The sequence below is a fragment of the Coregonus clupeaformis genome, chromosome 28 (assembly GCF_020615455.1).
Source record: "Coregonus clupeaformis isolate EN_2021a chromosome 28, ASM2061545v1, whole genome shotgun sequence".
Classification (NCBI taxonomy): domain Eukaryota; kingdom Metazoa; phylum Chordata; class Actinopteri; order Salmoniformes; family Salmonidae; genus Coregonus; species Coregonus clupeaformis.
The window spans coordinates 18,346,143-18,371,627 of NC_059219.1; the positions used below are offsets into that span (position 1 = coordinate 18,346,143).

A 25,485-nucleotide genomic window follows, 5' to 3' on the forward strand; every position below is an offset into this window, starting at 1 on the left:
CCAGAGCCTTCCGCCAGACAGGATCAGCCAGAGCCTTCTGCCAGACAGGATCAGCCAGAGCCTTCCGCCAGCCAGGATCCGCCAGAGCCGTCCAGCCAGGATCCGCCTGAGCCAGCCAGCCAGGATCTGCCCCTCAGTCCGGTGCTGCCCCTTAGTCAGGTACTGTCCCTTAGCCCGGTGCTGCCCCTTAGTCCGGTGCTGCCCCTTAGTCAGGTGCTGCCCCTTGGCCCGGTGCTGCCCCTTAGTCCGGTGCTGCCACTTAGTCCGGTGCTGCCCCTTAGTCAGGTGCTGTCCCTTAGTCCGGTGCTGCCTATTAAGCAGTTTGTGACTGTGGTGGGGTGGGGATCACGACCGGGGGCCAGAGCCGCCACCGTGGACAGACGCCCACCCAGACCCTCCCCTAGTCTTTATGTTGGTGCGTCCGGGGTTCGCACCTTTAGGGGGGGGTACTGTCACGCTCTGGTTCCGGGACGTTGTGAATGAACCAGGGTGTGTTTGTTTTGTTGGGTATTTGTTGTGGGGTTGGTTGTAAGGGTGTATTCGGTTGGTTGTGTTTTGGGTGTGTTAATTGTGGTGTCGTGTGACTCCCAATCGGAGGTAACGAGTGTCAGCTGTCGGCTCGTTATCTCTGATTGGGAGCCATATTTATTCTGTCTGTGTTCTCATGTGGGTTGTGGGTTTTTGTTCCAAGTTTAGTCTTTGTTACTATTGGACTTCACTTTCGTCTTTTGTTTTGTATTGACGTGCTTTTCTAATTAAAAGTCATCATGTTCACTCGCAACGCTGCGCCTTGGTCCGCTTATTTAGACGATCGTGACAACTGTCAACTGCGTTTATTTTCAGCAAATTAACATGTGTAAATATTTGTATGAACATAACAAGATTCAACAACTGAGACATAAACTGAACAAGTTCCACAGACATGTGACTAACAGAAATTGAATAATGTGTCCCTGAACAAAGGGGGTCAAAATCAAAAGTAACAGTCAGTATCTGGTGTGGCCACCAGCTGCATTAAGTACTGCAGTGCATCTCCTCCTCATGGACTGCACCTGATTTGCCAGTTCTTGCTGTAAGATGTTACCCCACTTTTCCACCAAGGCACCTGCAAGTTCTGGGACATTTCTGGGGGGAATGGCCCTAGCCCTCACCCTCCGATCCAACAGGTCCCAGACGTGCTCAATGGGATTGAGATCCGGGCTCTTCACTGGCCATGGCAGAACACTGACATTCCTGTCTTGCAGGAAATCACGCACAGAACGAGCAGTATGGCTGGTGGCATTGTCATGCTGGAGGGTCATGTCAGCCTGCAAGGGTACCACATGAGGGAGGAGGATGTCTTCCCTGTAACGCACAGCGTTGAGATTGCCTGCAATGACAACAAGCTCAGTCCAATGATGCTGTGACACACCGCCACAGACCCTCCACCTCCAAATCGATCCCGCTCTAGAGTACAGGCCTCGGTGTAACGCTCATTCTTTTGACGATAAACGCGAATCCGACCATCACCCCTGGTGAGACAAAACCGCGACTCATCAGTGAAGAGCACTTTTTGCCAGTCCTGTCTGGTCCAGCGACGGTTGGTTTGTGCCCATAGGCGACGTTGTTGCCGGTGATGTCTGGTGAGGACCTGCCTTACAACAGGCCTACAAGCCCTCAGTCCAGCCTCTCTGAGCCTATTGCGGACAGTCTGAGCACTGATGGAGAGATTGTGCGTTCTTGGCGTAACTCGGGCAGTTGTTGTTGCCATCCTGTACCTGTCCCGCAGGTGTGATGTTCGGATGTACCGATCCTGTGCAGGTGTTGTTACACGTGGTCTGCCACTGCGAGGACGATCAGCTGTCCGTCCTGTCTCCCTGTAGCGCTGTCTTAGGCGTCTCACAGTACGGACATTGCAATTTATTGCCCTGGCCACATCTGCAGTCCTCATGCCTCCTTGCAGTATGCCTAAGGCACGTTCACGCAGATGAGCAGGGACCCTGGGCATCTTTCTTTTGGTGTTTTTCAGAGTCAGTAGAAAGGCCTCTTTAGTGTCCTAAGTTTTCATAACTGTGACCTTAATTGCCTACCGTCTGTAAGCTGTTAGTGTCTTAACGACCGTTCCACAGGTACATGTTCATTAATTGTTTATGGTTCATTGAACAAGCATGGGAAACTGTGTTTAAACCCTTTACAATGAAGATCTGTGAAGTTATTTTGATTTTTACGAATTATCTTTGAAAAAGGGACGTTTCTTTTTTTGCTGAGTTTAGTTAACAGGAAAGGTTGATTCATACAGGTGTATATATAGCTCATTCCTATATTGTGTTACAGTATCGGCGGTAGAGTCATGATAGGCAGGACAAATGGCTTGAAGCCAGTCACAGGTTATAAGGGCAGACTAGAGGACTGTGTTGTAGTTAACAGGAGAGGTTGATTCAATTCGGTATATACACTGAGTATACTAAATATTAGGAACCCCTTCCTAATAATGAGTTGAACCCCCCCAGCAGCGTTGCAGTTATTGACACAAACCGATGCGCCTGGCACCTACTACCATACCCCGTTCAAAGGCACTTAAATCTTCTGTCTTGCCCATTCACCCTCTGAATGGCACACATACACAATCCATGTCTCAATTGTCTCATGGCTTAAAAATCCTTCTTTAACCTGTCTCCTCCCCTTCATCTACACTGATTGAAGTGGATTTAAAAAGTGACATCAATAGAGGATCATAGCTTTCACCAGGATTCACCTGGTCAGTCTATGTCATGGAAAGAGCAGGTGTTCTTAATGTTTTGTATACTCAGTGGACCACCCTTTGCCTCCAGAACAACCTGAATTCTTCGGGGCATGGAAACATTGCTCAGTTGGTATCAAGGGACTTAATGTGTGCAAGGAAAACATTCCCCACACCATTACACCACTGCCACCAGCCTGTACCATTGACACCAGACAGGATGGGACCATGGACTCATGCTGCTTACGCCAAATCCTGACTCTGCCACCAGTATGACGCAACAGGAGTTCGTCGGACCAGGCAAAGTTTTTCCACTCCTCAATTGTCCAGTGTTGGTGATTGTGTGCCCACTGGAGCCGGCTTTCTTGTTTTTAGCTGATAGGAGTGGAATCCTGTGTGGTCATCTGCTGCAATAGCCCATCTGTGACAAGGACAGACGAGTTGTGCATTCCGAGATGCCGTTCTGCATACCACTGTTGTACTGCGCCGTTATTTGCCTGTTTGTGGCCCGCCTGTTAGCTTGCACAATTCTTGCCATTCTCCTTCGACCTCTAATCAACAAGCTGTTTTCTCCCACAGGACTGTCGCTGACTGTTTGTTGTACCATTCTTGGTAAACCCTAGACACTGTCATGCGTGAAAAGCCCAGGAGGCCGGCCCTTTCTGAGATACTGGAACCGGCGCGCCTGGCACCGTCGATCATACCACGCTCAAAGTCGCTTAGGTCACACATTTTGCCTGTTCAATCGAACAGTAACTGAATGCCTCGATGCCTGTCTGCCTGCTTTATATAGCAAGCCACGTTCACGTGACTAATTGTCTGTAGGAGCGAACCATTTTCGTGAACGAGGTGGTGTACCTTATAAACTGTGCATAGCTGCTTCATTTCTATATTGTGTTACAGTATGAAGAGGAGAACTTAATGTTGTCTCTTGTCTGTGGCTGACAGTGGATGCGTTGCAAATGGTACCCTATTCCCAATGTAGGAAATAGGGGGACATTTGGGACGCTGACAGCGTGTTAGGGGAAGAGGCAGACAGACGTAGTGCCTTGTGATGTCTGTCTGCAGGAGAGCAGGCCAGAGACAGAAGCTTCTTTGTCAGTGGCCAGGCGAGGCGGTACTGTCCCTGGCGTGGTCTTCGTCCCCCTGGGGAATGTTGTGTGTGTGTAACACACTGTTGTTTCAGCACTGTGCCATGCCATGCTGCTGTGGGCTCATGTTGTTCTGTTACCACATCTCTCTCAGCACACTGCTAACCTCTCAGCTCAGTCAGAAGACCACAGCACACAAAACACCTCACAGGACACATGACACAGGAGCTCTTTCTATTTTCACTGGACTCTCTCTCTCTCTTTCTCTCTCTCTCTCTCTCTCTTTCTCTTTCTTTCTCTCACTCTTTCTCTCTTGCTCTCACACTCTCTTTCTCTCTATGGAACTTTCCACCTCCGCTGCCTGTCAGCTGACTAGATTAGACAGTGGCTTGCGAAAGTATTCACCCCCTTGGCATTTTTCCTATTTTGTTGCCTTACAACCTGGGGGGTTTGTATCATTTGATTAACACAACATGCCTACCAATTTTAAGATGCAAAATATTTTTTCTTCTGAAACAATAAGACAAAAAAACAGAAAACTTGAGCGTGCATAACTATTCGCCCCCCAAAGAGCCACCTTTTGCAGCAATTACAGCTTCAAGTCTCTTGGGGTATGTCTCTATAAGCTTGGCACATCTAGCCACTGGGATTTTTGCCCATTCTTCTAGGCAAAACTGCTCCAGCTCCTTCAAGTTGGATGGGTTCCGCTGGTGTACAGCAATCTTTAAGTCATACCACAAATTCTCAATTGGATTGAGGTCTGGGCTTTGACTAGGCCATTCCAAGACATTTAAATGTTTCCCCTTAAACCACTCGAGTGTTGCTTTAGCAGGGTGCTTAGGGTCATTGTCCTGCTGGAAGGTGAACCTCTGGCCCAGTCTCAAATCTCTGGAAGACTGAAACTTTCCCTCAAGCGCCATCCATCATTCCTTCAATTCTGACCAGTTTCCCAGTCCCTGCAGATGAAAAACATCCCCACAGCATGATGCTGCCACCACCATGCTTCACTGTGGGGATGGTGTTCTCGGGGTGATGAGAAGTGTTGGGTTAGCGCCAGACATAGCGTTTTCCTTGATGGCCAAAAAGCTCAATTTTAGTCTCATTTGTCCAGAGTGCCTTCTTCCATATGTTTGGGGAGTCTCCCACATGGCTTTTGACGTTTTTTCTTATTTTTTTCTTTAAGCAATGGCTTTTTTCTGCCCTCAATTCCGTAAAGCCCAGCTCTGTGGAGTAGCTCAGCTGGTAGAGCACGGCGCTTGTAACGCCAAGGTAGTGGGTTCGATCCCCGGGACCACCCATACACAAAAAAAAAAATAATAATAATAATAATTTATGCACGCATGACTGTAAGTCGCTTTGGATAAAAGCGTCTGCTAAATGGCATATTATTATTATTATTATTATTATTAAAGTGGTCCTATGGACAGATACTCCAATCTCCGCTGTGGAGCTTTGCAGCTCCTTCAGGGTTATCTTTGGTCTCTTTGTTGCCTCTCTGATTAATGCCCTCCTTGCCTGGTCCGTGAGTTTTGGTGGGCGGCCCTCTCTTTGCAGGTTTGTTGTGATGCCATATTCTTTCAATTTTTTTATAATGGATTTAATGGTGCTCCGTGGGATGTTCAAAGTTTCGGATATTTTTTTTATAACCCAACCCTGATCTGTACTTCTCCACAACTTTGGCCCTGACCTGTTTGGAGAGCTCCTTGGTCTTCATGGTGCCGCTTGTTTGGTGGTGCCCCTTGCTTAGTGGTGTTGCAGACTCTGGGGCCTTTCAGAACAGGTGTATATATACTGAGATCATTTGACACAGATCATGTAACACTTAGATTGCACACAGGTGGACTTTATTAACTAATTATGTTTCTTCTGAAGGTAATTGGTTGCACCAGATCTTATTTAGGGGCTTCATAGCAAAGGGGGTGAATACATATGCATGCACCACTTTTCCGTTATTTATTTTGTAGAATTTTTTTAAACAAGTAATTTTTTTTCATTTCACTTCATCAATTTGGACTATTTTGTGTATGTCCATTACCTGAATTCCAAATAAAAATCAATTTAAATTACAGGTTGTAATGCAACAAAATAGGAAAAACGCCAAGGGGGATGAATACTTTTGCAAGACACTGTACTGCATGTTTAGCTGTGTGTGTGTGTGTGTGTGTGTGTGTGTGTGTGTGTGTGTGTGTGTGTGTGTGTGTGTGTGTGTGTGTGTGTGTGTGTGTGTGTGTGTGTGTGTGTGTGTGTGTGCGCGTGTGCGTGTTTGGTAGGAACACTTGGGTCTTTTATCACAGTGTTCATGTGACAGACTCCTCTAGGCCAGAGCCAAACCAAACAAGCAGATTGGAATATATTTCCCCTTTCAATGATACAGCATGGCTAACTGATTTCCTTTGACTGTTGTTAGGCTTTTTTCATTCCATTGTTTGTGTCTGGTTTTATCAGTCTGCTTGTTATGGATCCAGTTCTCATTAGTGTTATGGAATGGGTACAATTCTGACTTTCTATTCTAACAGGACAACTGCTTATGACTGAGACAGTGGTAGTGCCCAAGTACATGACGGTAGCATAGTTATTTCTGCACAATGTGTGTGTGTGTGCGTGTGTGTGTGTTCATGTCTCTGACCTGGCTGTTGTGTTGTGTTCCAGGGAGCTGTGTGAAGTGTAACAAGGCGGTGTACGGAGCCACTCAGGCCTGCCAGGCTATGGGAAGCCTCTATCATGATGTCTGCTTCACCTGCAGTGCCTGCAGTAAGTACTACACTAAATAATGAAACACTCTATACAGTAAACCCTGTCTACCTCACCTACTCTCTCCTTACCTCTAACATGACACCTACTTCACCTGAAGCAAGTAACCTACCACTGTTTCCCCTGTATTAATATATATATATATATATATATAATTATTTTTTTAATCCATTTTTTTTATGGATGGTGAAGCGATTTCTGTGTAAACTTAAATGACTTAAACAAGATATAAAGTATGTAGAAAATATAATGCAGCTATATATTTTTAAATAAGATCATCTTTTGAGAACTAACAATCACCAAAATAAAAACTAGACAGGGAGAATTCTAAAAATGTCATGGCAATGTCAAATGTCATGGAATTCTAAAAATGTCATGGCATGGGGCCCCCATTGATTTTGTTATAATGTTTTAGTTACTCAGATAGCATAAGAACTTAGCGAGGAAATTAGCTTTAAAAATGCACATTTGTCTCTCAGCCCCATGACAAAATGTGTAGAATTGCAGGAAACTAGTTTTAAAACGGTAAAAATGTTCTCTGCCCCATGGCAAAATGTGTAGAATTGCAGTAAATTAGCTATAAAACAGCAACATGTTGTCTCTGCGGCCAAGAGGACAGCATCTAAAATTCGGCCTCTAACATTTTTGACGGTGTCACGAACGTCGTATGAAGGAGTAGACCAAGGCGCAGCGTGAGAAACAAACATGACTTTAATTAGTTAAAGTTTCTAAACAAAACAAAACACGACTCGTGAAGTCCACGGTGACAATGACCGAACACGGAACAAAAACCCACAAACCCAAAGTGAAACACAGACAGTTAAATATGGCTCCAAATCAGAGACAACCAGCAAACAGCTGACACTCGTTGCCTCTGATTGGGAGTCACTCAGTCAAACATAGAAACAGAACACATAGAATGAACACACCCTGGCCCAACATAATGAGTCCCAGAGCCAGGGTGTGACAGTACCCCCCCCTAAAGGCGCGGACTGCGACCGCGCCTCAACTAAATAAAACAGGGGAGGGCTGGGCGGGCATACCTCCTCGGCGGCGGTTCTGGCTCCGGCCTTGACCACCACCCTCCAATACACCCCCCATAGTGCCCCTGGTCCAGTCTGTCGACTTGCACCCCTGGCTTGGTGCGGGTGGCAGGAACAGGCCGGACCGGGCTGGCGACGCGCACCGTAGACTTGGTGCGGGTGGCAGGAACAGGCCGGACCGGGCTGGCGACGCGCACCGTAGGTTTAGTGCGTGGAGCAGGGACAGGCCGGGCTGGGCTGTCGACGCACACCGTAGGCTTGGTGCGTGGAGCAGGGACAGGCCGGGCTGGGCTGTCGACGCACACCGTAGGCTTGGTGCGTGGAGCAGGGACAGGCCGGGCTGGGCTGTCGACGCACACCGTAGGCTTGGTGCGGGTGGCAGGAACAGGCCGGGCTGGGCTGTCGACGCACACCGTAGGCTTGGTGCGTGGAGCAGGAACAGGCCGGACCGGGCTGGCGACGCACACCGTAGGCTTGGTGCGTGGAGCAGGGACAGGCCGGGCTGGGCTGTCGACGCACACCGTAGGCTTGGTGCGTGGAGCAGGGACAGGCCGGACTGGGCTGGCGACGCACACCGTAGGCTTGGTGCGTGGAGCAGGGACAGGCCGGACTGGGCTGGCGACGCACACCGTAGGCTTGGTGCGTGGAGCAGGGACAGGCCGGACTGGGCTGGCGACGCACACCGTAGGCTTGGTGCGTGGAGCAGGGACAGGCCGAACCGGGCTGTGGAGACGGATAGGAGGCCTGGAGTGAATAGCGGCCACCACCCGTCCTGGCTGAATGCCTACCCTCACACACTCTGTGTGAGGCATCCGCACAGGACGTACAGGGCGGTGTACCCCTGGCCTGGTGGCCTTCTGGATCCGCCCCCTTTTCTCCTCCGTCAGCCCGTCGTCCATGCCGTGTGCCCCCTAAAAAATTTCTGGGGTTGCCTCACGACCGTCCGACGACGACCCTGATCACGCCGTAGCTCCTCTCTACGGCGCGCCTCCACCGTCTCACTCCATGGCCGGCGATCCATCCCGGCCAGGATTTCCTCCCAGGTCCAGGACCCCTGCCCGTCCAAGATCTGCTCCCACGTCCAGGCTGCCTGCTCCTGGACACGCTGCTTGGTCTTGGTATGGTGGGTTTTTCTGTCACTAACGTCGTATGAAGGAGTAGACCAAGGCGCAGCGTGAGAAACAAACATGACTTTAATTAGTTAAAGTTTCTAAACAAAACAAAACACGACTCGTGAAGTCCACGGTGACAATGACCGAACACGGAACAAAAACCCACAAACCCAAAGTGAAACACAGACAGTTAAATATGGCTCCCAATCAGAGACAACCAGCAAACAGCTGACACTCGTTGCCTCTGATTGGGAGTCACTCAGTCAAACATAGAAACAGAACACATAGAATGAACACACCCTGGCCCAACATAATGAGTCCCAGAGCCAGGGTGTGACAGACGGAGACTGCGCCATTGGCCACGCCCACTACCACGACCACTACCACGCAAGCCACCCCCCAAACTTACTGATCTATATACACAAACCCAACCTGCCTCACTCACTCTTTCCTCACCTTCTGTGTACACGCATGTACGCACACACACACACACACACACACACACACACACACACACACACACACACATACACACACAGAGTCACCTACTCCAGGATTTCTCAAATTCGGTTCTAGGTGACTCTGGGTGCACGTTTTGTTTTTTGCCCTAGCACTACACAGCTGATTCAAATAATCAATGCTTGATGATCAGTTGGTTATTTGAATCAGCTGTGTAGTGCTAGGGCAAAAACCACAATGTGCACCCAGGCGTAGGGGCCCCAGGACCGAGTTTGGGAAACCCTGACTTATTCCACCCAGTGTGTTGAACAGGCCCCCATGCAGCTCATGGCAGATCATGTTGCTGTGAGTTGTATTGTTTTCTGAGCTCCTGTTCTACTAAATGTAACTGTCACATCCTCTCTTCGTCCCTCATCCCCTGCCCCAGGCACACACACAAACACACACACACAATACTGCAGACATATACATACACCGTCAGCTCCATGATTACAACCAAGGAACTGTGGTGTTTAGTTTCTGGGTGTGTCAGTCACTCCTTCAGCCACACAAAGAGAAGAGAATGCCACATCAGAACACACAGACCCTGGGACATGAAGCTAGATCACCATAGTTCAGCTGCAGTTTAGTGGCTCATAGATTCATCAAATCAATTGATGTGATTCAGTTACTCGGGGATTCAGTAGTTCACCGACTTTATGGTTCAGTGTCTCACTGATTTAGTGATGTTCAGCTCGGATGATTCCCTGGCTGCACCAAGTTTGCTTCCCCCTGCCCTGGCCTCTGTCTCCTCACCTCCCCTGACCTCGGCATCTCCCATAGATGGCCCTGTGTTTTCACTGTGATCTCCTTACTAGAACTTCAAAGGGATTCCAAAGCCATCCTGTCTAGATGGTTGCTGCTTTGGTATCTATAGATGAGTCGACCAATTAAAATCCCCCTGTGGAGATGATCTCTGACCTCTGCCCATGCCAATTAGAGGGCAGTGTGAGGCCTCCTGACCCCTGACCTGAAAGCTCATGCTCTACCATCGCTGATTAACACACCCTGTGTTGTCCTTTATCTGCCCAATCGTTTGTATGTGTGTGCTTGTGCGTGTGTGAGAGAGAGAGAGTGTGACTGTGAAGGCACTAAAAAGAAGAGCCGCGGAATGGAGAGAGTTAGGGAAGCTGGTGGGGTGTAAAATGGGGGGAGTTAGGAGGATACACACTGACTGCATACCTCCCATACCCTTCTCCAACTGAGGGCACAGAGGCTGCGGCCGGCTCCACGGGGAGAGGGGCCGGGGAGGAATGCAGGCGTAAGGGGCCTCGGGGTGGGAGTCAGTCCGAGGAGAGGACACAGAGTGGTGTTATGCCAGCTGGACACAGGGAGGTAGGGGAGCACGGGGCAAGACAGGAGGACCATTCAGAACTACCCACCACCCACTGGCAAGTTCCACCTACGCCGGAACACACTCACACACACATACATACACACAGCTCCCTCCCCTCTACCCCCCTCTACCACCTTCATGGTTATTTTGTTGCATAACAGAATCTTTATCACCCTGAACTTAAAATACTTAAAGGGGAATGTCTCCTGCCTTCCACAAGGTGCCTGGGAGACAGGCAGGTGGAGGTAGGGTGGAGGTAGGGTGGAGGCAGGGGGGAGGCAGTGGGTGCATCCTTTGATAGGTAGGAGGATAGTTCAAGCTGCATGTCTAGGACAGAAGACAGAAGACGCATCGCTCACAGAAGGTTCCAGTTAGAGCAGCTAATTATTGACTCTTCTAGAACGGTCACAAGCATGCCTCTTTAAAACACCACCACAAAGCACTCAACCCCCTTTAACGCCCTATAACTCCCCTTCACCCAGGGGAGATATGGGCTTGTTTGTAAAAGAGGAGAAGGGCTTACAGGTCTATTAAAGTGGGCTATAGAGTGGGCATCCAGGTAGTCTATGACAATAATCTGTTGGTCAAGACAAAGGGCTGTTAGAAGGAGCGACAAAACCAGAAGGTGAGCGGAGACAGCAAAGCTCCAGCAGGACGCTAAAGCCTAGAGTAGGTGGGAATGAGAGGGAAGGATTGTGGGGGATTACACATCTCAGCCTCAGAGCAGATCAGCAGACTAGACGGCTGGGAAACGCCCTGGACGGGAAATGACATGGGCAGCAAGTGGTTTTAGTCGCCATGACGCCTATGATATTTTTGCCACCATGAATTGTAATGTTTTACTTTCCTTTTAAGACCTTTATTTATTTTGCACCATCATTCTCATTGAAATGCTCATCATACTCAGAACTTTGGACCAGAGATAATGGAGCACCTTTAATAGCAGAGATATTTGCGTCTAAAAAAGTGTTGTCTTTGCAATGTCTCCCTCAATAAAGAGGGCCTGTTCTCACAAACGTAGAGTCTAAATCTGCCCTCACGACACACAGTTAGGCAGTCATTTCCTAACTTTTCCCAATGGAACTTCATTTGGCATGATTTGATCAAGCGGAGAGTAGCGTAGTGTGTGTGGACTAGAGCATTTGGCTGAGGTGAGACTGGAGGTGGGTTGGTTTTTTGTGAGAACAGAAGTGTAATTGTTGTTGTGAACCTATCAGGTCAGGATACAACAGGCCCTGCTGTGTCCTCAGCCCAACCAATCCCAACCCACCTTACAACATCAGCCTCTCCAACTAATCTTCTGCCTCTGGAGAACACAAACATGGATTGGCTGTGACGTTAGTGATCTGAAAACTGCTGTGATTTGAATGCTGGCACTCTTAGATGGTGGATAGTTTGTCAAGCTAAAACACCCTACCCTGTCCCGGTGTCCACACTCTAGATCTGATAAATGTGATTGAGTAAGGGAGGACATTGCTGTGAGTAACAATTTCTTCCAAATAAACACTTAAGCCCTATTGGACACATGTTGTTGTGCTGGGGAAATAGGGATTAGATAGGATTCAACTAAATTAATCTAAATTCACATACTTGTTGAGAACCATTACAGCTTTTCTAAGGAAGAATGGGTTATGGGTATTATGAACGTTTTCAGCACATGTGAAATGTGGTCCATTCTCTTTTGCTGTGATGGCATCTGATCTGTGCTTTCTCACATAGCTCTTGTGATTTCCTTCCTAGATTGCTAGTATTTATAGTACAGTAATAGACAGGGTTATAAATAATTAATGAAAGGTGTTGGAGAAGTGCACAGATAGATCTTAGAATCAACCTTGAGGTATTAAATAATGTTTTCATTAGAAAACGGCCCAGGCCTGTGTTTTTTTTCTGTCTCTTAGGCATTTATTATTTATATGAGGGGGGAAATAGTCGTAATTTTTCTGGAACTCTTTCATTACTGCCAGCCCAGACTTCTTCTGACATTCATTAATCTTATCTTCTCACAAGGCTCCCTGCCTTCTCTCTCTCTCTCTCTCGCTCTCTCTCTCTCTCTCTCTCTCCAAAAAGACAGGAATGTGAAGAAGTGTTCATATCTCACTTTCATCCCCCATTCCCTCCATCATTATTTTCTTTGTTCCTGAGGGAAATTAAGGGGAAAATAGGGTTATTAAATTATGATTATTTAAGGGCCAGTTTTGTACCTTTTCCTGATGCAGAGATGATTGTCTTTTTTTGTTGTTGTATCGATTGCCTTTCTGACCTTGATACAGTGAGGGAAAAAAGTATTTGATCCCCTGCTGATTTTGTACGTTTGCCCACTGACAAAGACATGATCAGTCTATAATTTTAATGGTAGGTTTATTTGAACAGTGAGAGACAGAATAACAACAAAAAAATCCAGAAAAACGCATGTCAAAAATGTTATAAATTGATTTACATTTTAATGAGGGAAATAAGTATTTGACTCCCTCTCAATCAGAAAGATTTCTGGCTTCCAGGTGTCTTTTATACAGGTAACGAATCCTAATCACAGCTTGTTACCTGTATAAAAGACACCTGTCCACAGAAGCGATCAATCAATCAGATTCCAAACTCTCCACCATGGCCAAGACCAAAGAGCTCTCCAAGGATGTCAGGGACAAGATTGTAGACCTACACAAGGCTGGAATGGGCTACAAGACCATCGCCAAGCAGCTTGGTGAGAAGGTGACAACAGTTGGTGCGATTATTCGCAAATGGAAGAAACACAAAAGACCTGTCAATCTCCCTTGGCCTGGGGCTCCATGCAAGATCTCACCTGGTGGAGTTGCAATTATTATGAGAACGGTGAGGAATCAGCCCAGAACTACACGGGAGGATCTTGTCAATGATCTCAAAGCAGCTGGGACCATAGTCACCAAGAAAACAATTGGTAACACACTACGCAGTGAAGGACTGAAATCCTGCAGCGCCCGCAAGGTTCCCCTGCTCAAGAAGGCACATATACAGGCCCGTCTGAAGTAATGAACATCTGAATGATTCAGAGGAGAATTGGGTGAAAGTGTTGTGGTCAGATGAGACCAAAATCGAGCTCTTTGGCATCAACTCAACTCGCCGTGTTTGGAGGAGGAGGAATGACCCCAAGAACACCATCCCCACCATTAAACATAGAGGTGGAAACATTATGCTTTGGGGGTGTTTTTCTGCTAAGGGGACAGGACAACTTCACCACATCAAAGGGATGATGAACGGGGCCATGTACCGTCAAACCTTGGGTGAGAACCTCCTTCCCTCTGCCAGGGCATTGAAAATGGGTCGTGGATGGGTATTCCAGCATGACAATGACCCAAAACGCACGGCCAAGGCAACAAAGGAGTGGCTCAAGAAGAAGCACATTAAGGTCCTGGAGTGGCCTAGCCAGTCTCCAGACCTTAATCCCATAGAAAATCTGTGGAAGGAGCTGAAGGTTCGAGTTGCCAAACGTCAGCCTCGAAACCTTAATGACTTGGAGAAGATCTGCAAAGAAGAGTGGGACAAAATCCCTCCTGAGATGTGTGCAAACCTGGTGGCCAACTACAAGAAATGTCTGACCTCTGTGATTGCCAACAAGGGTTTTGCCACCAAGTACTAAGTCATGTTTTGCAGAGGGGTCAAATACTTATTTCCCTCATTAAAATGCAAATCAATTTATAACATTTTTGACATGCATTTTTCTGGATTTTTGTTGTTGTTATTCTGTCTCTCACTGTTCAAATAAACCTACCATTAAAATTATAGACTGATCATGTCTTTGTCAGTGGGCAAACTTACAAAATCAGCAGGGGATCAAATACTTTTTTCCCTCACTGTATTGTCGGTTATCCCACCGAAGTACAGGCAGGATAGGCATGTTACAAAGGGAAAATGTTGTACATGATAAGACCGTTAGTTCCGAGTTTTGTCAGGAAGCTTGGCCAGTTTCATAATGTTAGTGCATGCGTAGGTTAAAAGCCTTGATATAAGTACAGTACAGGATGTCTCATTGTTTGGCTCCTCATGTCCATAAGAGGATCAAACCCTTCAGATGGCTGCTGTGGGCTTTCAGGAGCTCTACCGTGATTTAGTGTCTATTTTTGTTACCCCTGAGATGGTCCCACATGGCATTAGATGTTTTTAGGATAATGTGGGTTCTGGGTTTATCGCAGATTTAGAGTTAAAGTACCAGAGAGGAGGAATCAGTGGAAATTCTTATTTTTCCCTTCTTTTCCCTGGGGGGAGGGGTCACTAGGGTCATGTTCAGTAGGGGAGAAAACATTTTGAAACTCAGGGAAACAGGGAGGTACTACCTGAACTTCAGTGTTCTTATTGGACAAAACTACCTGAACTGTCCAATAAGAACACATATGTCCGTTTTCCATTGCAAAAGGTTTTGCTACAGTGTGCTCTAGCTGTTTGTCTGAACTCTGCTGCCCCCTCAATACCATGATCAGGTCACCACTGGAATCATTGCAACCGGTGCTCTGCTCTTCTCTCCATCCCAGGCCTGTTGTATTAAGAACCCCATTCCCTCAGCCAGGCATCTTTGACAATGAGACCTGTGAATAAAACATATTAGTTCCTAATTGGTTAGTGATTATTTTAGCACCACCGCTCTGCTCACCTTCCGCCATTTTTGATTAGTCTAACATGTGTTGCTAATAGCTCTGTGGTAGCCAGGAGATGAAGAAGGCTCCCATTTACTAGTGTTAACCCACTCCTCTCTCTCTCCCTCCTCCCTCCTTCACCTCCTCCCTGAAAATGTGTGGAATGTTTCCCCTTCCTGTGGGACATGGGCTGTAGGAATGGAGGGAGGGGAGGAGAGAAGGGGGTATATTATGAAGGAGAGGGGGATTCAGACAGACAGACAGAGACAGGAAGTGCTCTCGGTGTGTGGATCGATCTTGGAGAGAACAGACAAAAAGCAGGAAAGAAGAGGGAAAGAAGGAGAGCTAGTGCTGCCTCTGGGTCTGAGGCCTGGGTCTCTCTCCCTCTCTCTCTCTATTTGTCTCTCTCTCTCTTTGCCATGTGAAGCAAACCATTAGAGAACTCTGGTTTAATCAGTTACGCTCTGTTTAGTCATTGTATTCAATCACACCATTTTCCCCTCATGTGGTTGTGATTGTCTGAGCGAGGCCCCAGATGTGTTCCCAGTAGTTCCCAGTGCAGCAGAAAGCTGCCCAACCAGGCCAGTCTCTCTCTGAAGCAGATTAAATCAAGAGGCTGCTACAGTATTAGACTCAGTGTTTATTTGAGTTGGTGTCTGGGAATTAGCAAGACCTAATGGATTCTGTCTGACGTTCTGGAGCCTTTAAACTGATAGAAGTTACCACAGCGCTTCTGGGCATTCTTCTGATGTGACTTAGGGGAGATGTATAGGGCTCATTAGCCTGGTTCCAGATTAGTTTGTGCCGTCGAACAGATCTGAGACTAGACTAGGTTTTCATATGGAGTTCACATATCTCTCTGAATACTCCCAGATGCCTCCCGTGTGATCTGCTGCAATTTGGTAAAAGTTTGGTCTAATCATGGTCAGACAGTTTGGTCTCATGGTTGGGCCCAGCCCAGCCTGTTCAGTGTTGTTTCAGTTAAGTTAATATTCTAAAAGCCCATCTTTTCTCTCTGTTCTTCGTCCCAGGCAGAAGGCTACGGGGGAAAGCATTTTACTACGTCGGTGGGAAGGTGTTCTGTGAAGAGGACTTCCTGGTAAGTAGTCCATCTGGATACTGTATCAAGAACCCTACATAGTTTAGCAGTATGTGAATAGGGTATTATCTATTTTTCTAAATGTTTGGCAGCAGGTATGTGCCTTCCACTGTGTGCTACTGTGACTATATGTGACCGTGACCTCTGGACTCCAGATTATAGCTTGAGTTTAATTTCTTCACCTCGTGGCCCAAGATCAGGTTTCTAAGGGATTCTGGATCAGTTTACTCCCGTAGGGGCATTAGGTGGGGGGGGTAGACTGGGCTCATATGAGAAGAAGACTATGAGTCAGTCTAAGATGCCACCAGTTTCCTATGAGATGATGTAGCAGCAGTAACCTCACTGTCCTCCCCTCTCCTCTGTCTGTTCCAGTATTCTGGATTCCAGCAGTCTGCAGACAAGTGTAACGCATGCGGACATCTGATCATGGACATGGTGAATGTTTCTGCTGCCTGTGTGTGTGTGTGTGTGTGTGTGTGTGTGTGTGTGTGTGTGTGTGTGTGTGTGTGTGCCCTCCATCAGTGTGTTGAGCAGCAGAAACATGGAGTCACTCCTCCCTCATAGAACTTCCTGTGGGCACATCTGGAGAAAGCTTAGGAGGAAGTGGTGGTTTCAGGACACACACACACACTCACACACACACACTAGGGTAAAACCAGGACACATAGAGATAATGTAAAACCCAAGTCCAGTAGTCATCAGCAGGTGTAGTAACACATGAAGGATTTACCATGACATGGCTTTACACATGTTAACCATACAGAGCTGTAGCAGGGGGGACAGATCTGTTTTCCTATTATTATCACTGTCTCGCTCTCCAACACACTGCTTCCCTCAGCTACTAACTCAACTCTATGCTCCATGGATGAGTGATCAGTGATCCACTACTTGTTAGATATGATAAAGCATTGAAATTCTCTCTCTCCCTCTCTCCCTCTCCACCCCTCTCTCTTTCTCTCTCTCCCTCCTTCCACCTCTATAGATCCTGCAGGCCCTTGGGAAGTCCTACCACCCTGGCTGTTTCCGTTGTGTCATCTGCAACGACAGTCTGGACGGAGTGCCCTTCACTGTGGACACAGAGAACAAGATTTACTGTGTCAAAGACTACCACAGGTACGTGGGTACAACCATTATGAACACTGCAAAAAATAAATATATTCGTTTAACTGCCGCTAGCAATAAGGCCTGATTGAAGTCATGTTGCTATAACAGAAGTCAGCGGCAGTTCCATTTGGACATAGCAGGATCAGGTTTTTGCCACGTGGAGAGGAGTTTCTGACACTGGAGAGGAAGGGGAAGAGAGGAGAGAGGAGATGTTAGGTAGGAAGGGATGAGTGTCCTGTGGAAGAGCAAAGGGAGGAGCAGCAGGGGTCACCTCAGCCAAGCACAACAAACACACTGAATCAGGAATCTGGTCACAATGGAATCCACAGCACCCGGCCAGGCCAGACCAGGGCAACAGCCCAGGATACTGACAGAACCAGGGGGAACTATGAGCCATGGGCCTTATGTTAGAGCAATCAGAGCTCACTGTACTGAAGCCACCAGATGTCTTTTCCCACCTAATCATGGTGAATCGTCACTAGCATTCATTCACTAGCATACTGCAATAACATCTGCTAAACACGTGTATGTGACAAATAAAATTTGATTTGATTTGTAGGTTGCTTTGAGTAAAGGGATTGTTCACCCAAATTACAAAATGACACATTGGTTTCCTTAACCTATAGGCAGTCTATGAACAATGTTTGACATCAATCAATGCTTTGGTTTAGTTTGCCTGGCACTGCTTCCACATGCTAACATTTTGGCATTTGTGGTGCCAATCCCATTCAAGTCATGGAACCGATATTAGCATTTTTTGTGCATCATGTCCAAATCATCCGAAAGTATCAACAAATTATTGTGAAGCGCAACATTTACATTTTAGTAATTTAGCAGACGCTCTTATCCAGAGTGACTTACAAGATAAATGAGGTTTAAGTGCCTTGCTCAAGGTCACATCACTAGATTTTTCACCTAGTCAGCTCGGGGATTCGTACCAGCATCCTCAACAAAGTCACTTATAGATGCTTTGAACATGATGCGGATATTGATCCCATGACTTGAATGGGATTTGTGCCACAAATGCTAAAACGTTACCATGTGGAAACAGTGCCAAGGAAACTAAACCAAAGCATGGATTGCTGTCATACCTTGTCCATAGACTGCTTACAGGGTAAGGAAACCATGTGTCGTTTTGTAATTTAGGTGAACTATCCCTGTAACGCAATTCAAAGTCAGTGGTGTTACACTGGGCTATTAACACTATAACACTATTTTATATATACTGCATGGAGTCAAGGAAAAACAGGAATTTAATACTGATACCCTATTACGCATATATCTAGGATAAGAAATGTGTGTGGTTTCTTAATCAGACCTAGTCATGCCCACTACGCTGAGAGGGCCTTTGTTTTACAGACTCAGACATTCAGGTGCCAGTCAGCTGCCAGCTGTGTGTGGGTCTGTGTGTATGTGGGGGAAAAGAATGAATGTATTTTTCTGGATTGGTTGAATCACGTGTGAGGCTGAGCCAGCACATCTGCAGACCTGGCGACTCACCATCTCTCCTTAGCAGTCTCAACGCTGTCATACACACACACACTGAAGGGAGAGAGGGGGAAAGGAGGAGAGAAAAGGGGGGACTGGTGAAAGAGAGGAAGAAGGGTTAAAGTATTAACCAGTAAAGAGTAACAGATGCAAGTGCTGTATCTATATCAAGCATGATGGTCTTTCTGTGGGGAACCAATATAAACCAGACATACATTTTCCGTCTGAAACTGTTACTATTTCTATCAATTGATTTATCTTGTTCTCTCGTTTTCTCAGGGTCTTGGCCCCCAAATGTGCAGCATGTAACCAGCCCATCCTGCCTTCAGAGGTAATCTCTCTTTGAACACAGCATCTTCAAGTAATAGACTAAGGACTTAAAACCATAAAATAGGTGTTTTTCTGATCATCTTCATGTCATGTATGACAAAATAGTATAATAGTATAATTGACTAATAGTATAATGAACAAGGCTTGGAATGGTTCCTGTCTGCAAAGTGACTTCAACAGTAAGAACTCCTGTCCCTAGTAATGATGAATGATAATCAAAATCTTCAGGCATTTCCTATATTATGGTTTACGATACAAACACATCCATTCCCGTCCAATGCCGACATGGACAGTCACATTGCAACCCCTGACCTGATTCCCTCAGGGTAAAGATTGATTACCAACCCCAGTGTTGAACTGAGACTGGAGCCAGACGTGAGGAGAGAGTTCCTCTGGCATAGCAAACGATCAAGTATCCTACTAAGGCAGTAGCAAACGATCAAGTATCCTACTGAGGCAGTAGCAAACGATCAAGTATGCTACTATCCTAGGTCAGGCTCTAGTGCAGGAGGAGGAGGGGGAAGGGGTGTGCTGTGTTTTAACATGTTGCACATGAGCAGGTATCCCTTTAAGCAACTGTTTGGATGTAGAGGGACTTGAAAGGGATCGCAGGCATGATGATCAGCTTTCGCTCTTAAAACATTTGGAACTCGTTTCTGAAGTCTCGCTCTCTCCTGAGCTTGTGCTGCAGTCAGGATTCAGGAAGACATCAATTTTCACAGCTATTTACTATTTAAGGTCTGAGCTGAAGCAATAAACCAACCTGATAGCAGACCTGGGAACATCTCTTGTTGTAATGGCTGCCATAGTTACACGCAGGTCAGCAGACCCCCCCCATAGGCCTACATGGGGTGGTTTTGGGAGCGGTGTTAGTTGCATTTTTCGGTGTGTGATTCAGATGCAGGCACTGCACCCTACGCCTCACTCAGTGCATGACTGTTGCCCTTAACGTTATCCCTCCCTCTTAAATGTTTTTCCAAAATTAGAGTTGACTCTACAGGAATGTTGCCCCTCCTCACTGAGGTTGGAAGGGTAGAATTCAGAGCAGGGGGTAGTTTGTGTTACACCTGCATGTACGTTGTCATGAAAAAGGCCAGATAAATTCCTGCCTACTAGCAGGTGGTTTGTAGAAGGGACCACAGTACAGTACAAGGGGGAGAGTTTAGAATAGCTTTTATTTAACGTCTATAACTGCTTTTAAATTAGTTGATAGATAGCAGAACATCTTCCATATACCCTCCTGCTGATAGTATTTGGCTGATATAGAATATAAGAAGTCAGTTAGCTGAATAGTTAATTATATCATAATGTCCATTCTGACAAGCCTTACTTTATTATCACTTAACAATGATATATAACCACATGACCATGATGAATAGCTTGTGTGATGATGGTAATAATTGGTGAAAGTCTGATACATACTGAACATTCCAGCTGTAGTACCTGCCCTCTGAAGCTGTAGCAGGCTGAACCCAGACTGTCTATCAGAAGCTGACTGTTGGTTTAGCCTTGGTCTTTGACACCTGGCTGTTTTAATAATAATAATATGCCATTTAGCAGATGCTTTTATCCAAAGCGACTTACAGTCATGCGTGCATACATTTCTGTGTATGGGTGGTCCCGGGGATCGAACCCACTACCTTGGCGTTACAAGCGCCGTGCTCTAACAGCTGAGCTACAGAGGACCACACCTCTCAGGTGAAGGTTCACAGTACTGTCCAGAATGCTGGTGTTGGCCAAAGGACAAGTTTCTACAGAGCTACCATCTTGCCAATCTTGGCCTATTAGTAGGCCTATTTCAAATGCTGTAGTTTGTAAAGGTTGGAAGTAAAAAGACACAAATGGAATTGTCCCAAAAGAGCAAACTCAGCCGATCTGGCACTCCATTCAGGCTCAATCAAACTATCAAAGTATCTGAAAGAGCACTATTTGAACCAGAGGCCAGACTATAAAGGTTGGAAGTAAAAGGACACAAATGGATGTCAGGATAAAGCCTAGTTAGCTAGCCTGCTGGTTGATATATCAGCAGTAATTAGCTTACTGTACCTGTTAGCAATCACAGCTAACTATAGCCCCCCCCCCCCCAAAGAAAATCAGGCTAAATGACAAAGCAATGGACTATAACGGAAAGGGATCATTTTATCAATGGACGCTCAGCATGTAAAAACAAATGTACTGTAGGCTATCTAAGGAGCTCAACAGTCCTCTCTGAAGGTGGAGATCTCAAGGTAGTGGTGGTCAATCTATCATTTGAGTGTTGACTTCTGTCATTGTTATGATTATGTCACTGATGGATTCCATAATTTTGGTGTTGTGACATCATAATACATGCTATTACAGGCACAGCATTACATATAGGTCGTTGTCAATAGAACATCACAATAAGATGTAGAGTGTTTGATTTGTCTGCTGGGGGGCAAGGAGTCATTTCAGATACGTGAGGGTAGCCTCATGATATCTCTCAATATTGGCCACCATTAATTGGATATTTGGGTGATCTGAAATAAAAGTGAATTATACCTGACAAGGATGAGTGGTTTAAGTTAATTTCCCGTCCTTTGTGGGCTCTGCCTGTCAAACAGCAGAAGGGTGCATTTGCCGATGTACTGTTAACTGATCATGTTTACTTTGCAAGCTAGAAACTTTGTACAGTTGGCGAAACATAGTGGTAATTACCTAATGTAATTTTTTCTCTAACCAATGTAGGCCTACTAGTGAAGTTAGCTAACATTATCCCCTCTTCAACAGCTAGCTACATGCCAAATGGATAGGCTACCCTCACGTATCTGAAAATACATGATCAATTGATGTTTACTGATAATGAAAAGCATACAGTTACTTGCCGTATACAGTGGGGAAAAAAAGTATTTAGTCAGCCACCAATTGTGCAAGTTCTCCCACTTAAAAAGATGAGAGAGGCCTGTAATTTTCATCATATGTACACGTCAACTATGACAGACAAATTGAGAGAAAAAAATCCAGAAAATCACATTGTAGGATTTCTTATGAATTTATTTGCAAATTATGGTGGAAAATAAGTATTTGGTCACCTACAAACAAGCACGATTTCTGGCTCTCACAGACCTGTAACTTCTTCTTTAAGAGGCTCCTCTGTCCTCCACTCGCTACCTGTATTAATGGCACCTGTTTTAACTTGTTATCAGTATAAAAGACACCTGTCCACAACCTCAAACAGTCACACTCCAAACTCCACTATGGCCAAGACCAAAGAGCTGCAAAGGACACCAGAAACAAAATTGTAGACCTGCACCAGGCTGGGAAGACTGAATCTGCAATAGGTAAGCAGCTTGGTTTGAAGAAATCAACTGTGGGAGCAATTATTAGGAAATGGAAGACATACAAGACCACTGATAATCTCCCTCGATCTGGGGCTCCACGCAAGATCTCACCCTGTGGGGTCAAAATGATCACAAGAACGGTGAGCAAAAATCCCAGAACCACACGGGGGGGACCTAGTGAATGACCTGCAGAGAGCTGGGACCAAAGTAACAAAGCCTACCATCAGTAACACACTACGCCGCCAGGGACTTAAATCCTGCAATGCCAGACGTGTCCCTCTGCTTAAGCCAGTACATGTCCAGGCCCGTCTGAAGTTCGCTAGAGTGCATTTGGATGATCCAGAAGAGGATTGGGAGAATGTCATATGGTCAGATGAAACCAAAATATAACTTTTTGGTAAAAACTCAACTGGTCGTGTTTGGAGGACAAAGAATGCTGAGTTGCATCCAAAGAACACCATACCTACTGTGAAGCATGGGGGTGGAAACATCATGCTTTGGGGCTGTTTTTCTGCAAAGGGACCAGGACGACTGATCCGTGTAAAGGAAAGAATGAATGGGGCCATGTATCGTGAGATTTTGAGTGAAAACCTCCTTCCATCAGCAAGGGCATTGAAGATGAAACGTGGCTGGGTCTTTCAGCATGACAATGATCCCAAACACACCGCCCGGGCAACGAAGGAGTGGCTTCGTAAGAAGCATTTCAAGGTCCTGGAGTGGCCTAGCCAGTCTCCAGATCTCAACCCCATAGAAAATCTTTGGAGGGAGTTGAAAGTCTGTGTTGCCCAGCGACAGCCCCAAAACATCACTGCTCTAGAGGAGATCTGCATGGAGGAATGGGCCAAAATACCAGCAACAGTGTGTGAAAACCTTGTGAAGACTTACAGAAAACATTTGACCTGTGTCATTGCCAACAAAGGGTATATAACAAAGTTTTGAGAAACTTTTGTTATTGACCAAATACTTATTTTCCACCATAATCTGCAAATAAATTCATTAAAAATCCTACAATGTGATTTTCTGGAATTTTCTTTCTCATTTTGTCTGTCATAGTTGACGTGTACCTATGATGAAAATTACAGGCCTCTCTCATCTTTTTAAGTGGGAGAACTTGCACAATTGGTGGCTGACTAAATACTTTTTTTCCCCACTGTAACTCTGATGATAGAGCTAAATGTGGAATAATTGTAAATGTGTAGTTCCGACTATGTTCTACAAGAGGTGATATTAAAACCAAATAGTTATAACATTTATTTAACAACCCCTTGAAAACCGCATGTCGTTGTCAATGGTTTTAGCAGGCAAATTGAACGCTCTGCACCTTGTGACGTTTTATTAATAACAACCTATAGAATCCCATTTGAATAGGATCTCTTTGCTTACAGGACTCTGATTGGCTGACGCATTTCCCACTGTCACCTGCACCTGCACAATATGAAAAGTGCACTGAATTGAATGTACTCTGTTACTGCCAAAATTGACTTATGGTTTTGAACATTAAAAAGAATACAAAAAACTTTGCTGACAACTACTGAGGAAAAATGTACTTACTATGACTGTGATATGTGTTTGTCTCACCCATATAATCATTTAATAGGATCTTTATGGTCTCACCTAGCTATCTTAAGATGCACTAACTATAAATGGCTCTGGATAAGAGAGGCTGCTAAATGTCAAGACATTATTATATATTTTTGACTTTAAAAAGTCCACTGAACAGAGCCACCTGTCATATGTTTCTCCCATACCTGACATTGGCCGTATCAAAAATGTGAGAGTTGTCCGGGCCAAGCACGCCATGTTTAATTGTTTTAAATGAACCGATCCAGCCTATACTGATAGACACTGGGGTTCAGTGGACACTGAAAAGGCTGTCTGTTTGTCTCCACAGGGCTCTGATGAAACCATCCGAGTGGTATCCATGGATAAAGACTACCACGTGGAGTGCTATCACTGTGAGGTGGGTAAACATTAAGATACAAATTCGCTTGTTGTTTTCCTATATCCTTGTAGAGACTGGATGTTCTGGTGTTGTTGGTGACAAGACTAAATGTTAAAGCTGTCATCTTAGTAAGTATATCCACTATAAAACGCCTCATTATTTCTCTACATGAATGCGCTTAAATACCAGGGGGTAGATCCTATACCATATGTCAGCCTTCTCATCATATCAAGAACTCCCTATTTCAGTCATCATTTAGTCTTTTAAAATAAACGTTAGAGAGTTTTGGTTCGGGGTTCTGCGGTTAGTCGTCATAAAGTAAACAGAATTTAAAAGGAAAAAGTGTCGGGAGAATAGTCTCACTTCGCATGGTCACATATTCTGGAAAGCTATTTACTGCACACAGACCATAGACATGGTGGTCCCAGTGCTTAATTACAGTCTTGGTACTAATTGCGAGCTAGAAAGAGGAGCTCAAGCACATGCTAATTTGCTTTGCTCGTCAATACTGTCTGATGATTCTCCTCAAGTGCCTCTTCTCCTGACTCCCGCCTCAATAGCATTTGATTGGCATATGGAGTTCTGAGAGCACTTGAAAACAAACAGCAGTGAGCCGTGTGGAGACGAGAGCTTTTGAGGGATCTCTCTCTCTGAATTGCTCCACTGTGGAAGCCAGATAAACAATTAAAAGGAGTGGAGAGCATGCCAAGAGTGTGCAAAGCTGTCATCAAGGCAAAGGGTGGCTATTTGAAGAATCTCAAATATAACATATATTTTGATTTGTTTAACACTGTTTTGGTTACTACATGATTCCATATGTGTTATTTCATAGTTTTGATGTCTTCACTATTATTCTACAATGTAGAAAATAGTAAAAATAAAGAAAAACCCTGGAATGAGTAGGTGTGTCCAAACCTTTGCTGGTACTGTATGTATTTTAAATCAGCATTTTGAATACAAATTTAGCAGTTCAGATCCCATAGAATCGGATAGATGTAGATGGAATCACATAGATGTAATTCTATGTAAATGTTATGTAAATAAACAAAAACCTTTTGGGGTAATGTTCAAG

At 45.5% G+C, this 25,485-nt stretch overlaps 1 protein-coding gene across 1 annotated transcript in view; it reads left to right on the forward strand.

The window, feature by feature from the left end:
- Window positions 1-25,485, forward strand: part of LOC121543014 (Wilms tumor protein 1-interacting protein) — a 35,131-nt gene that overhangs the window by 9,068 nt on the left and 578 nt on the right. Inside the window, exons 2-7 of the mRNA XM_041852686.1 lie at window positions 6,460-6,561; window positions 16,183-16,250; window positions 16,623-16,685; window positions 17,233-17,363; window positions 19,122-19,173; window positions 24,363-24,431. Coding sequence (XP_041708620.1) covers window positions 6,460-6,561; window positions 16,183-16,250; window positions 16,623-16,685; window positions 17,233-17,363; window positions 19,122-19,173; window positions 24,363-24,431 — 485 coding nt within the window. The remainder of the gene's footprint in view (window positions 1-6,459; window positions 6,562-16,182; window positions 16,251-16,622; window positions 16,686-17,232; window positions 17,364-19,121; window positions 19,174-24,362; window positions 24,432-25,485) is intronic.